Source organism: Chiloscyllium punctatum, chromosome 11 (genome assembly GCF_047496795.1).
Source record: "Chiloscyllium punctatum isolate Juve2018m chromosome 11, sChiPun1.3, whole genome shotgun sequence".
In the NCBI taxonomy this organism is placed as follows: domain Eukaryota; kingdom Metazoa; phylum Chordata; class Chondrichthyes; order Orectolobiformes; family Hemiscylliidae; genus Chiloscyllium; species Chiloscyllium punctatum.
The window spans coordinates 107980473-107995137 of NC_092749.1; the positions used below are offsets into that span (position 1 = coordinate 107980473).

A 14665-nucleotide genomic window follows, 5' to 3' on the forward strand; every position below is an offset into this window, starting at 1 on the left:
AGGTCATCTGATTTCCTGGTGTCAGGTTCATGAACATGCTCTTGGTGGGCTCCCAGTATCGTTTCCACTGCTGGTGGCTCTCTTGTCTTACTTTGCAATGGGGAAGGAAAGTTAGTGGGGCTTTGACTGGTGTTCCCAGTACAAGAGGAAACAAAAAATCTGAATAAAAAACATTAGCTATAGATTCAACTGTACATATTGCAATCAATGAATAGTTTTATATATGATAGTCATTGAGTTATAGAGTTTACAGCATGGAAACTGACCCTTTGGTCCAACTCATCCATGCTGACCAGATATCCCTAAACTGATCCAGTCCCATTTGCCAGCATTTGGCCCATATCCCTTGAAATCTTTCTTATTCATGTCCCCATGTAGGTATTTTCTAAATATTGTAATTGTACCAGCCTCCATCACTTTCTCTAGCAGCTCTTTCCATACATGCACCACCCTCTGCAAGAAGAAGTTGTCCCTTAGGTCCCTTTTAAATCTTTCCCCTCTCATCTTAAGCCTATGCCCTCTAGTTTTGGACTCCTCTGCGCTGGAAAAGAGATCTTGACTGTTCACCCTATTCATAGGATACATCTGTATTTTTCATATCTTTTCACAAATATTCTTTCTGTACGTGTGTGCATGGTAGTCCCTAGGAAGGAGGTGACTCTTGGTCTTGGAAAGACCCAGTGTGAGGAGTCTTAATATGTGTGTCAGTGTGTGTGAGCTGATCACCCAATCCACAGCATACCCATCTGGAATGTGTTTGCAGGAACATTGCATAGGAAGTATTTGGATAAGTGCGTGAATAGGGAAGGTTTGGAGGGATATGGGCCAAGCGCAGAAAGGTGGGACCAATTCATTTTGGGATTATGGTCAGCATGAATTGGTTGGACTGAAGGCCATCTCGCCCTTTGAGTCTACTCAGCCACTCAGTCAGATCAAACCTGATCCGTAATCTAACTCCACATGCCTGGCTTTGCCCTCATCGCTCTAATACCATTGGTGAACAAAAGTCTATCAATCTCAGATACAGAATTAACAAATTGACAGACCAATTGTCATTTGGGGAAGGATGTTCCAAACTTTTACAATCTCCTATTTGAACGTTGCTACAATTTGTGGACCACAATCTAGTTTCTCTCAATTTGCCCATCTGTTCCCCTCAAAGTCTTGGTGAAATCAACCATCAAATCAAGTGTGCAGAAATACTGCTTCAATAAAATCAATGCCAGATTACTTTTAACAGTAGCTAGAAAAGGAGTCAGGCATACTTTGATTCGATGAGGTATTTGGCAAGTGCATAATTCCCATCCGCACAGGCTGCCATAAGTGGAGTGGTAAAAAATTTGTCCTGCACATCAACTGGCACTCCCTGGATAAATGCTTTCTTTAATGATTGCATATCCTCTGCTCTCGCTGCATAGTTAATATTTGTGTAGACCTTTTCTGGTTTGTCCAAGTACCATGCAGAGTCATCTTGCAGAGGATGCTGGGGTGGGTTATCACGGCTGAATCGATTTCTATCCGTGAATGTCTTGTGGCTTTCGATCATAAACTCTGGTGGGCCCCCATCCTCCCGCCGAATCATATGTTCTTCAGGAAGGGTGCAAATCGGTATGGGTATCGCAACTTTTCCCTTTTTCCCACGTTTTCCCTTCTTTCCCTTTTTCTTCTTGGGCTCATATGAAGACATAAGGAAAACCTTTTCGAGGTACTTCGTGCCTTTGAAGAACTCGTTGATGTCGATGACTCCGGTCCGGCCCTTGTCATGGGCGGCTATTAGTGCAGCTATTTCTTCTTCTGCCATTGGGGCATTTTTCTCCATAAGGATGGCGGCAAAATCCTCCCTTGCCAAGGTGCCATCGCCTCTGTCCACGGTGGCAAATAGATTCCGAAGTGCGAGCTCGTGATACATCGACCAGTCATAGAGCCGGATCGCCCAGGGTGCATTGGGATTTTTCACGTCGGGCTTGGCGTACTTGGTGAGGAGGCGCTCAACCTTGCGGAGTTCCTTCGACACAGCTTTATGACCGTTGGCTTTTGCGGCAACCGCTGGGGTCTTTTGCTGCAGGTTTTTCGTTTTGGGGTTGCTCCCTGAGGGGAAAGAGAGCCGAGAGATCGAATGAGAAAGGAATTGCAAGCTGTGCCCTGCTAAAAACTTAACAGCGTTTTCTTTTCAGTCAGTAAAGTAGGCTGAGCGGGCCATTTTCCATCTTACAGGAGAAGATTATGACGCTACTACTCCACCCCTGCGCACTTGGCGAACATACTGAGGGTCAATAAGCTGCATGTTCCTTCTTGACAATTCAGTCAGATGTGTTTGAGGAATTCACACCTGATGACACATATTGAAAACTCTGGTTTGTAAATTTAAGGGCCCCTGCAGGATTTTCTAACCATCCTTAGCTGTGGCTGTATCAAAACCACTTTACTGCTGAGTGCCATCATCTGGCAGACCTTTTATCCTGCTCTAAAGGAGTCCTGTTGAAATCGAGATAGAGGGTCAATTTTAACCTTGATCATCAGGAACAGAGCGTGGGAGATGTTATGATAGGTGACTGACTGATCTGAAATTTGAACTGGATACCTCCTTACAGAGTCATAAGCACAGAAACAGACCCTTCGGTCCAACCACTCCATGCCAAACATTATCCCAAACTAAACGAGTCCCACCTGCCTGCTCCTGGCCCAAATCCCTCCAAACCTTTCCTATTCATGTACTTATCCAAATGTCTTTTAAACGTCGTAATTGCACCCGCATCCACCACTTGCTCAGAAAGTTCATTTTCACGCAAACCACCCTCTCTGTAAAAACATTTCCTCTTATTTCTGTTTTAAAACACAATCCTTTCACATTAAGAATGTGCTCCCAAGTCCTGAAATCCTCCATCCCAGAGAAAAGACATCTACCACGAACCCTATCTATACTCTAAATGATTTTATAAACCTCTACTTGCAGGATGGCAGAGAAAGAACAGAGATTGGGACTATTTGGGCAGCTTTTTAGAAGAGTCAGTACAGACCCAATGGGTTGAAGCTGTGTTCACACCAGGCAGCATCTCACCTTTGCCAATTCTGAAATTGCATTTGCATCTTAAAGTTGTGGCGAGCTATTGAAGCTGCTGCAGGAACCTGGTGGAGAGTGGCCAGCAGAAGTCAAGGCAAGTGATATATTTTAGAACTTGGGAAGTTAACTTGGGATCTAGAAGAAACAAGAGAGCTCTTCTGTGCTCCAGAACCTCTCTTGTCCCAGCCCCTGCCAAACTGAAACTCCTCCCACCCCAACCCTCGTGCACTTATTATAAGTCAGGCAATTTCTTTGGGTCCCTGGTGGGTGCCTGCTTCCTAACTCCTGTTCCTGCCTGCTTTAAAGTTATAGAATCATAGAGATGTACAGCACAGAAACAGACCCTTCGGTCCAACTTGTCCATGCTGACCAGATATCCTAAATTAATCTAGTCCTATTTACCAGCATTTGGCCCATATTCCTCTCAACCTTTCCTATTTATAAACTGAATCAAATGCTTTTTAAATGTAATTGTACCAGCCTCCACCACTTCATCTGGCAGATCATTCCATACAAGCACCACACTCTGCTTAAAAAAGTTGCCCTTAGGTCCCTTTTAAATCTTTCCTCTTTCACCTTAAACCTGTGCCCTCCAGTTTTGGACTCCCTTACCCTATGGAAAAGACATTGATCATTTAACCTATCTATGCCTCTCATGACTTTATAAACCATCTTTTGGCCTCCAAGGCTCTAGAGAAAGTAGTCCCAGCCTATTCAGCTTCTCCCTATAGCTCAAACCCTCCAACCCTGGCAATATGTTGGGATTAGGAATACTCTGCCTGAGAGGTCAGGGGAAGCAGATTCCACAGTAACTCTCAAACTGGAAAGTAAATGAATACTTGAAGGAGGAAACTTTTCAGCAGGGGGTATAGGGTGACAAACTGTGTGGCTAACTGCATAGCTTTTGAGCATGATGGACCAAATGGACACCTTTTGTGCCATTCTCTCTCTCTCTCTCTTTAAGCAATGGACCAATGCGGGCCCGCAAGTGCGATATGCCCATGAAAGTCAAGCAGATTTTATAAGTCCATAAGAAATTGGGATTGGAGTATGCCATTCGGTCCCTTGCTGCTGCAATGCATTAGGATCATAGTTAAGCTGACATTCCACACATCCATGTTCCTGCATTGTTCCTGTAACCTTTGGTTCCCCTGGAATTCAGTTTGGAGTTCAGGGTATGTTGCACTTTCCTCGTGTATTAAGTGGGCTGAGTCAGACGGGTGATGGGCCTGGTTTCTAAAGGGGTGCATGGTTAAAACACCAATAGAGACTTCTGGATTTCCCAACAAGCCACTGGGTGTACACTCACTGCATCAAAAGTTAAGACTCCCCCATGAGAACAGATGAGTCTAGATTGTGCATTTCCCTCAGCTCAAGAGTTTCATTTCTGTACCTCTTTGTGCCAGGAACCTGGCAGTGTCAACAAAGCCTCCCAACGCTGCCAGATGTAAAGCTGAGTTTCCATCCATATTGATAACATCAATGTCACAGTCATGAGCAACCAAGGCACGAATCACCTAAATAAAGACACACATGTCAGCAAGCAATATATCCATCCCCCAGCCTAACCCACATTTCCTATGGCTAATCCCCTTAACCTACACATCTTTGGCTGTGGGATGAAACCAGAACATCGGAAAAAACCCACACAGACACGGGGAGAATGTCAAACTCCACACAGACAGTCACCCAAGGGTGGAATCGAACCTGCGTCCCTAGCAAGGTGAGGCAGCAGTGCTGACCACTGTACTTTTAATGTTTTCCATCATGAATGTACCATTTGTGATTGCACCATGCAAGTTAATTACAAGTATAGGTGACGAATTGGAATGACTTGAGGAGATGAATTTTCTATGGACTTCCTTCAACTTTTTAAACAACTTGATTGACAGAGGCAGCAACACAAAGCTACATGAAGCATCATTTTGACAAAATATTAATCCACATTTGCAACAAAACCCCAGTGATATACCAAGTCACAAATGTTGTACAATACAATTCCAACAATCAGAGCTGAAAATGTGTTGCTGGAAAAGCGCAGCAGGTCAGGCAGCATCCAAGGAGCAGGAGAATCGACGTTTCGGGCATGAGCCCTTCTTCAGGAATGAGGAAAGTGTGCCCAGCAGGCTAAGATAAAAGGTAGGGAGGAGGGACTTGGGGGAGGGGCGTTGGAAATGCGATAGGTGGAAGGAGGTCAAGGTGAGGGTGATAGGCCGGAGTGGGGTGGGGGTGGAGAGGTCAGGAAGAAGATTGCAGGTTAGGAAGGTGGTGCTGAGTTCGAGGGATTTGACTGAGATAAGGTGGGGGGAGGGGAAATGAGGAAACTGGAGAAATCTGAGTTCATCCCTTGTGGTTGGAGGGTTCCTAGGCGGAAGATGAGGCGCTCTTCCTCCAACCGTCGTGTTGCTATGGTCTGGCGATGGAGGAGTCCAAGGACCTGCATGTCCTTGGTGGAGTGGGAGGGGGAGTTTAAGTGTTGGGCTACGGGATGGTTGGGTTGGTTGGTCCGGGTGTCCCAGAGGTGTTCTCTTGCGGAACGTTTCAGTGACCTGCTGCGTTTTTCCAGCAACACATTTTCAGCTCTGATCTCCAGCATCTGCAGTCCTCACTTTCTCCTCCAATTCCAACAATCATATTATCATCCACTGCTTAATACTTAAGTCGGTCTTTTTTAGCAATTCTATCTGCAACTTAGGTGATAAAGTGTAGACTTGGGACTTACAATTGTTTCAAAGCCAAGAATTGGTTGCACTATGGTTGTAGAATACCAGCTGAAACATCTTTTGGATACAGAGAGCAGGATTTGATTCCTTTCAGTTGGGTAATGGGGTGGCAAGATTTCAGCTACCTTTTTGTCTTTCCCCTAAGTCTTACCTACCACCATCATAGAAGTAGAATTTGCCTACTTTCTCTGGAGTTCAGAAGAATGAGCAATGATTTGATTGAAATGCAAGATTTTGAGAGTCCCAGACTGACTCCTGTGATGGCAGGACTCATGTATAAGATTTTGAGGGGGCTTGACCAAACTGATTTGAGGGACCGTTTGGTTGGAGAGCCTTACATGAGAGGTCAAGGCCTCAGGATAAGAGGTCAGCCATTTTGTATTGAGGTGAGGAGAAATGTTCTCACTCAGGGTGTTGTGAATCATTGGAATTCTTCCCGCTGGAAAGCCCAGGATGTTTGGCCGTTGAGTCTGTGATCAAAAACAAAACATAGAGAACACTGGAGAAGCCTGATAGAATCTGTGGACAGAGAAACAGTGACAGTTTCAAGTCTGGTATGACTCTTCTCCAGAACTCAGAGATTGGTATCAACATTCAAGGAATCACATAATCCCTACAGTGCTGAAAGAGGCCATTCAGACCATTGAGTCCTCACCAACCCTCTGAAGTGCATCCCACCCAGACCCATCCACCTACCCTATCCCTGTAACCTTGCATTTCCCAAGGCTAATCCACCTAGCCTGCACATCCCTGGAGTCTATGGGTAATTTAGCGTGGCCAATCCACCTGACCTGCACATCTCTGGACTGTGGGATGAAACCGGAGCACTTGGAGGAAACCCACGCAGACACAGAGGGAATATGCAAACTCCACACAGACAGTTGCCTGAGGGTGGAATCGACTTTAGTCCCTGGCGCTGTGAGGCAGCAGTGCTAACCACTGAGCCACCATGGTTAATTTTAAACTTTTTCATTAATTTTAAATTTTACAGATATCAAGTTTAAAGATTCAGACGTGGGATTAAGGTATGAGCTAGAATATCATCCACTTAGTCATTATCTAACAGTGTGAAATTCTTGTCATAATGGAGACATCTTTCATTCAACAAATAGAAAAATCACTTGGGGCTGCTCATCAGTCACCATGAACCTCGAATACTGCCAAACACCCAGTCACACCTTGTTCTGCTAGCTGTAATTTTGCAAGGGTTTACACTGAGACTGAGGGTAAAGAGTGAAAGATGTCTTCAGTTCAGTAATATCCTGTTCGTCTCTGTCCAAAGACAGCTCAACAGCACATCCGCTGGAGATGCCTAGAATTACTGATGGCAAATTCTGCATCTGTGGACTGCAAAGGTTGTACAAAATCTGGGGAATCGTTTTCACAATTTAATTGTGTAGTTAGAGTTAATTCAATGACTAAAGTAACATCAGTGGATATTTGCAATTTTTCATTATTGTACCTCAAAGTGTCCCCCTTGGGCAGCAAAATGGGCAGCGTTGTACCGTTCATTTTGTAGAACATTAATCTCACATCCTTTCTCCAGGATAGCACACACAACTTCGATTGCCCCTTCCCTTGATGCTTCCATTAATGCAGTGTGTCCTGTTGCCTACAAAAGTAATTAAAAATATGGAAACATCTATCAAGCCCAAGCTACAAAGCAACTTAACATTGTCACCATTGGTCAGTAATGAGGTCAAATTATTATTCAGTAAGTAAACTAATCACACGATAGGATATTTTAAAGTTCATTTACAGGATGTGGGCATTGCTAGCTAGGCCAGTGTTTATCACCCATCCCAAGTTGCCCTCAAGGAGATGGGTGGTGAGCAGCCTTCTTGAACCACTGCAGTCCATTTGCTGTAGGGACACACAGCAAATGCCTTCAGGGAGGGAATTCCAAGATTTTTTAGATTAGAGTCCCTACAGTGTGGAAACAGGCCTTTCGGCTCAACCAGTCCACAGCAACCCTCTAAAAAGTAACCCACACAAACCCACCTCCCTCTGACTAATGCACCTAACACAATGGGCAATTTAGCATGGCCAATTCACCTGACCTGCACATCTTTTGGACTGTGGGAGGAAACGGAGCACCCGGAGAAAACCCATGCAGACACAGGGAGAATGTGCAAACTCCACACAGACAGTCACCCAAGGCTAGAGTCAAACCTGGGTCCCTGGTGCTGTGAGGCAGAGGTGCTAACCACTGAGCCATGGTGCTACCCCAGTGACCCTGAAGGAATGGTGATATATTTCCAAGTCAAGATGGTAAGCGGCTTGGAGGGGAACCTGCAGGAGTTGATGTTCCCATGTACTGTATTCCTAACCACCACCTCATTCGAAAGGTAGTGGTTAGGAGTTTGGAAGGTGCTAGTTAGGGAGCCTTGGCAAGTTACTTCAAGGCAATTTGTAGATTGTGCACAATACTGCTATTGGGCATTGGTGGTGGAGGGAATGAATATTTGTGGATGTGATGCCAATCCATATAGTGTCCAGCTTCCTGAGTGTTGCTGAAGCTGCACTCATCCAGGTGAGTGGGGAGTATTCCATCACATTCCTGACTTGTGCCATGCAGATGCTAGACAGGCTTTGGAAAGTTGGGGATAAGTTACTCCTACTGCAAGATTTCTAGGCTTTTACTTGCTCTTGCAGCCACAGTAGTTATTTGACTAGTCAGTGGTAGCCTCTAGGATGTTGATAGTGAAGAATTCAGTGATGATGATGCCATTGAATGTCAAGGGCCAATAGTAGATTCTGTCATTGGAGATGGTCATTCCCTGGCACTTGTGTGGCACAACTGTTACATGCTGTTTGTCAGCTCAAGCATGGAAAATATCCCATTCGGACATGGACTGCTTCAGTATCTGAGGAGTCGTGAATGGTGCTGAACATTGTGCAATCATTGGCAAACATCTCCACTTCGGACCTTGTGATGGAGACAATGTCATTGTTGATGTAGCTGATAATGGCTGAGCCTAAGACACTATCCTGAGGAACCCCTGCAGAGATGACCTGGAGCTGAGATGACTGATTCCAACAACAATAGCATCGTCCTCTGTGCCAGGTATGATTCTAATTGGTAGAGAATTTTTTTCCCCTGATTCCCATTGAATCTAATTTTGCTTGGGTTCCTTTTATCACACAGTTAAAAGCAACTTTGATGTCAAAGGCAATCACTCTCACCTGGCATCTCGAATTCAGTTCTATCCATATTTAAATGAAGGCTGTACTGAAGCCAGGAGCTGAATGCTCTGATCGAACCAAACTGAGTGTCAGTGAAGAAGTTGTTGCAGAGCTGCTTGATAGCACTGCCTGGGTATCTTTAACTGTGGTGGACAACTGTCATTCTTTCAGGACATGGAACCAATGGCTGAAAATTACTGGTTACTATTCCTTGGTGGTGAGGTGACCGATCCCACTGTTCTTCCTTTAGAATATAGATGAGAGTCTAGAATCTTTGTGGACTTTCAGGACCCTTATCTTAATTACAGCACTGTTGATTTGGCGGAGGCAAAGACATACTTCTTAAAACAATCGGCTCTGCTTCCTGCCTTTCATATTCCAATTCAATCAGTTTCTCCCAAGCTGACCTTTTGAGAGTTGAGGAAACAGGACTACGTGGGGAGACACAGCATCTTGTCCATAGCAGTTGGTTTTGCAGGAGAATACTCTTAGAGCTGGTTTGAAGAAGGACACTAGCATTTGTTCAATGGTCATCCCATTCAACTGTGAATAAAGAAGATTCTTCAACCATTTTGATCTTAGCTTGCCAGAATACCAATGCTAATATCCTTTGGTTAAATCATTAATTTGATTTCTAGAATTGTACCTTGATGTTTCAATATCAAAAAAATCCAACAGCTATGATGCATAACTGAAGATGATTCATTCAGAATAGTCACTTCCAACCTCTGCATTTATTGCTCACCCCTCTACAAGTGGAGTGATTTGCTAGAATATTCCAGAGGGCAGCTAAGAGATAACTACATTACTGTGGATCTGAAGTCCCAAGACACCAAAGTTGGGAAAGAACAGCAGATTTCCTTCCCAAAATAATTGTGAACTACATTTTCTTTTGTATGTCATCTCATGGTTACCATTGCTAATACTAGCTTTCTTCTGCACTTATTTAGTTATTTAAATTCCACAGCTACCATAGTCAGATGTAAACTCACATCTCTGGGCCACTAGTCCAGGTCTCTGGTAGATAAACTCGTCTAGATGTTACAATACCCATTAAAATTAATCATTAACTACTGGTGGTTATTAATAAATGACTGAAAATGTTGTTCATCATTATTTTTGTCATGAATATTGCACTCCTGCTAATAAATAATGTCAGAAAATTAGTGAAGCCTGATAAAGGAACCAAGCAATTATAAAATGATCAAAAAATAATCCTGGAAATGGACAAGACAGAGGCAGAAGAAACTCAAAGCATATAATTGCAAGGTTGTTGCCACAAATGAAATCCTGAAAAACTGTTTCCCCTTATGGGAGAGACGAGAACAAGGGGGCACAGTTCAAACATAAGGGGTGTCCCAGCTAAGACAGAGATTCGGCGAAATATCTTCGCTCAAAGCGTCATTTCTCTTTGCAATTCTCTTCGCCAGAGAGGGTCGGAGGTAGTGTTTTTAAATAGGAGATAGATAGATTCTTGTCTGACACAGATCTCAAAGGTTATTGTGGGTAGGTGGGCATGTGGAGTTGAAGCCACAATCAGATGAGCCATTATCTTATTGAATGATGAAGCTGGCTCTGCAGAGTGAAATGCCCACTCCTGCTTATTTGTTTGGTTTTGTAGTAGACATTGGAAGAAAATAACAAAAGTATAAAATTAAAATATATTAGATCAATAAGATCAATCATCTATCTCCATTTTGAGTTAGCCACCCAGAAGACCTGAAAATTCCTCCATTTACATTTATCTAATTGTTTCTTAAATGTCTTTCTCGGTTCAGCGGTCTACTCTAAATTGGACATTCAAATTGGTGAAGTGTTTGAAGAGAACTTTTTTAAGGGAAAGAGCAGAGGTGTATGATAAATTGTATAGGTCTACCAAACGAATACCATGAGTGGAATGGCTTCATCCTGCATTATATTGAATGTACAAGTTTATCATTCTTCTAGATAGATGAATAATTTGGAGCAAGTGGACTTTCTGATGGCTTATTTTGTAATCTTATTCATCCATGTCATGTTACCCAAAATATCTAAGTTGAATTTCTTATGTCACTTTCTTGTTCATCTCAATGCCGTTGAATAGGTGATACACTCAGGTCGATTGGTTAGCATGTCCTTACCTCAAACTTGGAATTTGGGTCAGCACCTTTCTCTAATATCTGCAGACACATTTCGGTGCAGGCTGCGGCCTGTTCACAGGCCAACAAGAAGACTGGCTTTCCATCATGTGAGCAGTTGTTAACATCAGCTCCGTGTGCAAGAGAAATCTCTAAGCAATGAAGGTGACGGATAGTGGGAGCAATACAGTAATATAGAATGCCTGCAAAATGGTTTGAAAAAGAATGCATCAGAGACAACGAAAAAAACACATAGGCCAAAAACAGTTCTGTTGCTGTTATAATATGATAGCTTAAAACCTGCTTGCTTCAGCTTCATGACAGCGGAGGTAAGCCTATGAAGAGTGATCTGGTAAATCTTTTACAACTGGTTCCCTGAAAAGGGAATGCCTATTTAATATGTCAAAAGAATAAGGTTGATTTTTCAGTTTCATGACAAAGCCACTGTTTCACTGTGTCAGTAAAGTTGTCATTGCCATGGGAAATCCATTGAAACTGCAAACTTCTAAACATCATTTGCAAACACAGGTCCATTCACCCAACATCACCCAACACACCGAGACCTGCCTGCAGTGGTGTTTAGCATCCTCAGTAATGCAAACATAATTTGGTGTTGATTGCACATAATTCTTTCAAAATCTAGATTAAATTACTTACAGTGTGGAAACAGGCCCTTCAGCCCAACAAGTCCACACCAACCCACGCCCCTAACCTAACACTACAGACAATTTAGCATGGCCAATTCACATCTTTGGACTATGGGAGGAAACCCATGCAGACACAGGGAGAATGTGTAAACTCCACACAGTCAGTCACCTGAGGTGGGAATTGAACCCAGGTCTCTTGCACTCTGAGGCAGTAGTGCTAACCACTGTGCCACCATGCCACACACAAAAGCTTGCTGAAATTAGTGAAGTGTTCTACCAGTTGGACAGGACTATGTAATTTCAATACTAATAAATAATTTTGTCTCTCGGTAATACAGAATTAAATAACTAAATTAATATGTTTGATTTTTCAGTTAGTCAATACATGACAAAGTCATTGTTTCATGAAGTTGTCATTGACATGGTCAAACCCATAAAACAGTGTAAGTAACATGCAAACAAAGAAAAATAATAATAAATTTCACAAATTTCTGACAGAGTTTATTTTGCTGCTTTAAATGCAATCACCAATGTGCATTCAAAATGACTTCCAGCAAGGCACGTTATGATCTTCAGAAGTTTCTATTTATAAACGAGTTCTTTAGATGATTATCATCACCACAAGCTAAGGCATGTCTACTCTTTGTGGCAGTGAAACATTCAGGAGCTAAGTTGTCGTTATAGTAGCTACAACATGATCAAAAGATTATATTGCCATTTGAATTACAGTCTATTATGTTGTGGTCAGATTACTACCTTGGTGGCTGTCACTATAAATGCAATTACTTTAATTACAGTTTTCACAGGTGCACATTCCTCTTGCTATGTTTATATTACAAAATAATTGTACCTGCAGTAATGCCTTGGAGTATGGGGTGTTGTGAAAACTGTACTGTTTATGCTGCTGGCTTTGTAGACTAGGTCCTATCTGTCTCAGAGCTGGGGCCAATATCCCAAGCAATTGAAGTTTTCCCTCTTGTACTATGCATTTATCCACATAACCTGCCATATTCTCCTATAGCTCCTCTATGCCATTTTAACATCCTTATCCTTGCTTTGAAATTCTTCCATGTTTTTGCTGCTCCTCAAAACCTCCATCCCAACAACCTGTCGCTTTGAAGGCAGGAGCTTACCAAACAGGTTTTCTCTGTGACCCGATTTAGAGGCTTGAAAATTGTCCCGATCCCTCCGTGAGGACTGTTAGAGATGGAGCACAGTTGTATAGCTGTTATCACTTGGTCACAACTCCATTGTGGCTTTTGTAGCCTCAGAGCTCGTGACCCTAAACTTTCAGCTTGTGATCCTTCACCCTCTCCCCATTTTGGGAAGGCCCATTCACAGAGCTTGAGAGAGATGACGACTGAACACAAGGTCAAAGCAAGCTGTTGACATTTGTTGTTTATGAGATATATAAAGACACAAGGTACAGCAGGTGCATTGCTCATGCCTTCTTTCATTAGGACTCAGCCCCATGTGATCCAATGTCATCAAAAGATTTGAAGAAGAGTCATACCAGACTTAATTTTCTCTCCACAGGATGCTGGCCAGACCTGCTGAGTTCCTCCAGTACTTTCTGAATTTGTTCCATATTTCCAGCATCTGCAGTATTTTGCTTTGTCATCAAAACATAGCTCTTTATGCACATGCTCAGTAGCCCTTGACAGAGTATTGGTACAGTTAACTCATTCTTCCACATGATTCTCTGTGTTCTTTGCTCCCTCCACTCCAATACTAGCCTTCTGCATTTCTCAGAGCTTTGCTGCTCCAGCACTGATGGCTAAACCTTCAGTTGCCTGGGTCGTAAGCTCTGGAATTCCTTTCCTGAACGTCCTGACTTGTCTACTTTTCTCTTTCCTCCTGCCAAGGTGCTTCATAAGATGTACTGAATGTCCTAAAACCTCCTTACGCATCATGGTTTAATCTATGAACCTTGGGATTTTTCTTTACTACATTAAAAAGTGAGATAGATGAAAAGGACCCTAAAAGTTTTCTAATGGTATTTGAACTGTTAAAGCATTGTTGAAAAGCAGGGCCAAATAGCAACAATAATATGCATTTATATAGCATTGCAACATAGGGAATGTCTTAAGGTGCTTCATGGCAGCAATAACCGAATATAATTTAACAAGGCGAAAGTGAGGACTGCAGATGCTGGAGATCAAAGTCTAGATTAGAGTGGTGCTGGAAAAGCACAGCAGGTCAGGCAGCATCCGAGGAGCAGGAAAATCAACGTTTCGACAAAAGTCCTTCAACAGAAATGAGGCAAGGAGCCTCCCGGGAGGAGAGATAAATGGGAGGGGGGTGGAGCTGGGGAGAAGTTAGCCAAGAGTGCAATAGGTGGATGGAGGTGGGGAGGAAGGTGATAGGTCAGAGAGGAGGGTGGAGCAGATAGGTGGGAAAGAAGATTGGCAGGTACGACAGGTCCTGAGGATGGACCTTACCCCAATTCCAACCTGCCAGTTTTAACACCATCCTCATGACCTGTCCTACCTGCCAATCTTCCTTCCCACCTATCCGCTCCATCCTCCTCTCCGACCTATCACCTTCATCCCCACTTCCATCCCCCTATTGTACTCTTGGTTACCTTCTCCCCAGCCCCACTTCCTTCCCATTTATCTCTCCACCCCAGATGCTCCTTGCCTCATTCCTGATGAAGGGCTTTTGGCCGAAACGTCGATTTTCCTGCTCCTCGGATGCTGCCTGACCAAATTAAATTTGGCACCAAGCCTCAAAAGATGGTATCAGCCTCGATAAGTTTTGAGGAGGAAAGAGAGTCAGTGAGGCAGAGAGAGATGTGGGAATGCTGCCCTCCTTACTGAGGATGCATGCAGTAGCTTATAACCAAAAGTGAACATTGTCCATCATCAGAAACCATAGAACATAGAACATTTCAGCGCAGTACAGGCCCTTCTGTCCTCAATGTTGCACCTT

General features: G+C 43.3%; 1 protein-coding gene across 2 annotated transcripts in view; it reads right to left on the reverse strand.

Moving 5' to 3' along the window:
* The window catches only part of ankef1a (ankyrin repeat and EF-hand domain containing 1a), a 44241-nt gene that overhangs the window by 11545 nt on the left and 18031 nt on the right, over positions 1-14665 (reverse strand). Inside the window, exons 3-6 of one of the 2 annotated variants that reach the window (XM_072581497.1) lie at positions 11091-11290; positions 7247-7396; positions 4455-4578; positions 1266-2088 (exon numbers count right to left, since the gene is read on the reverse strand). In XM_072581497.1, coding sequence (XP_072437598.1) covers positions 1266-2088; positions 4455-4578; positions 7247-7396; positions 11091-11290 — 1297 coding nt within the window. Of the gene's footprint in view, positions 1-1265; positions 2089-4454; positions 4579-7246; positions 7397-8970; positions 9016-11090; positions 11291-14665 lie in introns of those variants that run through there. The other variant, XM_072581498.1, reaches the window with a different exon arrangement.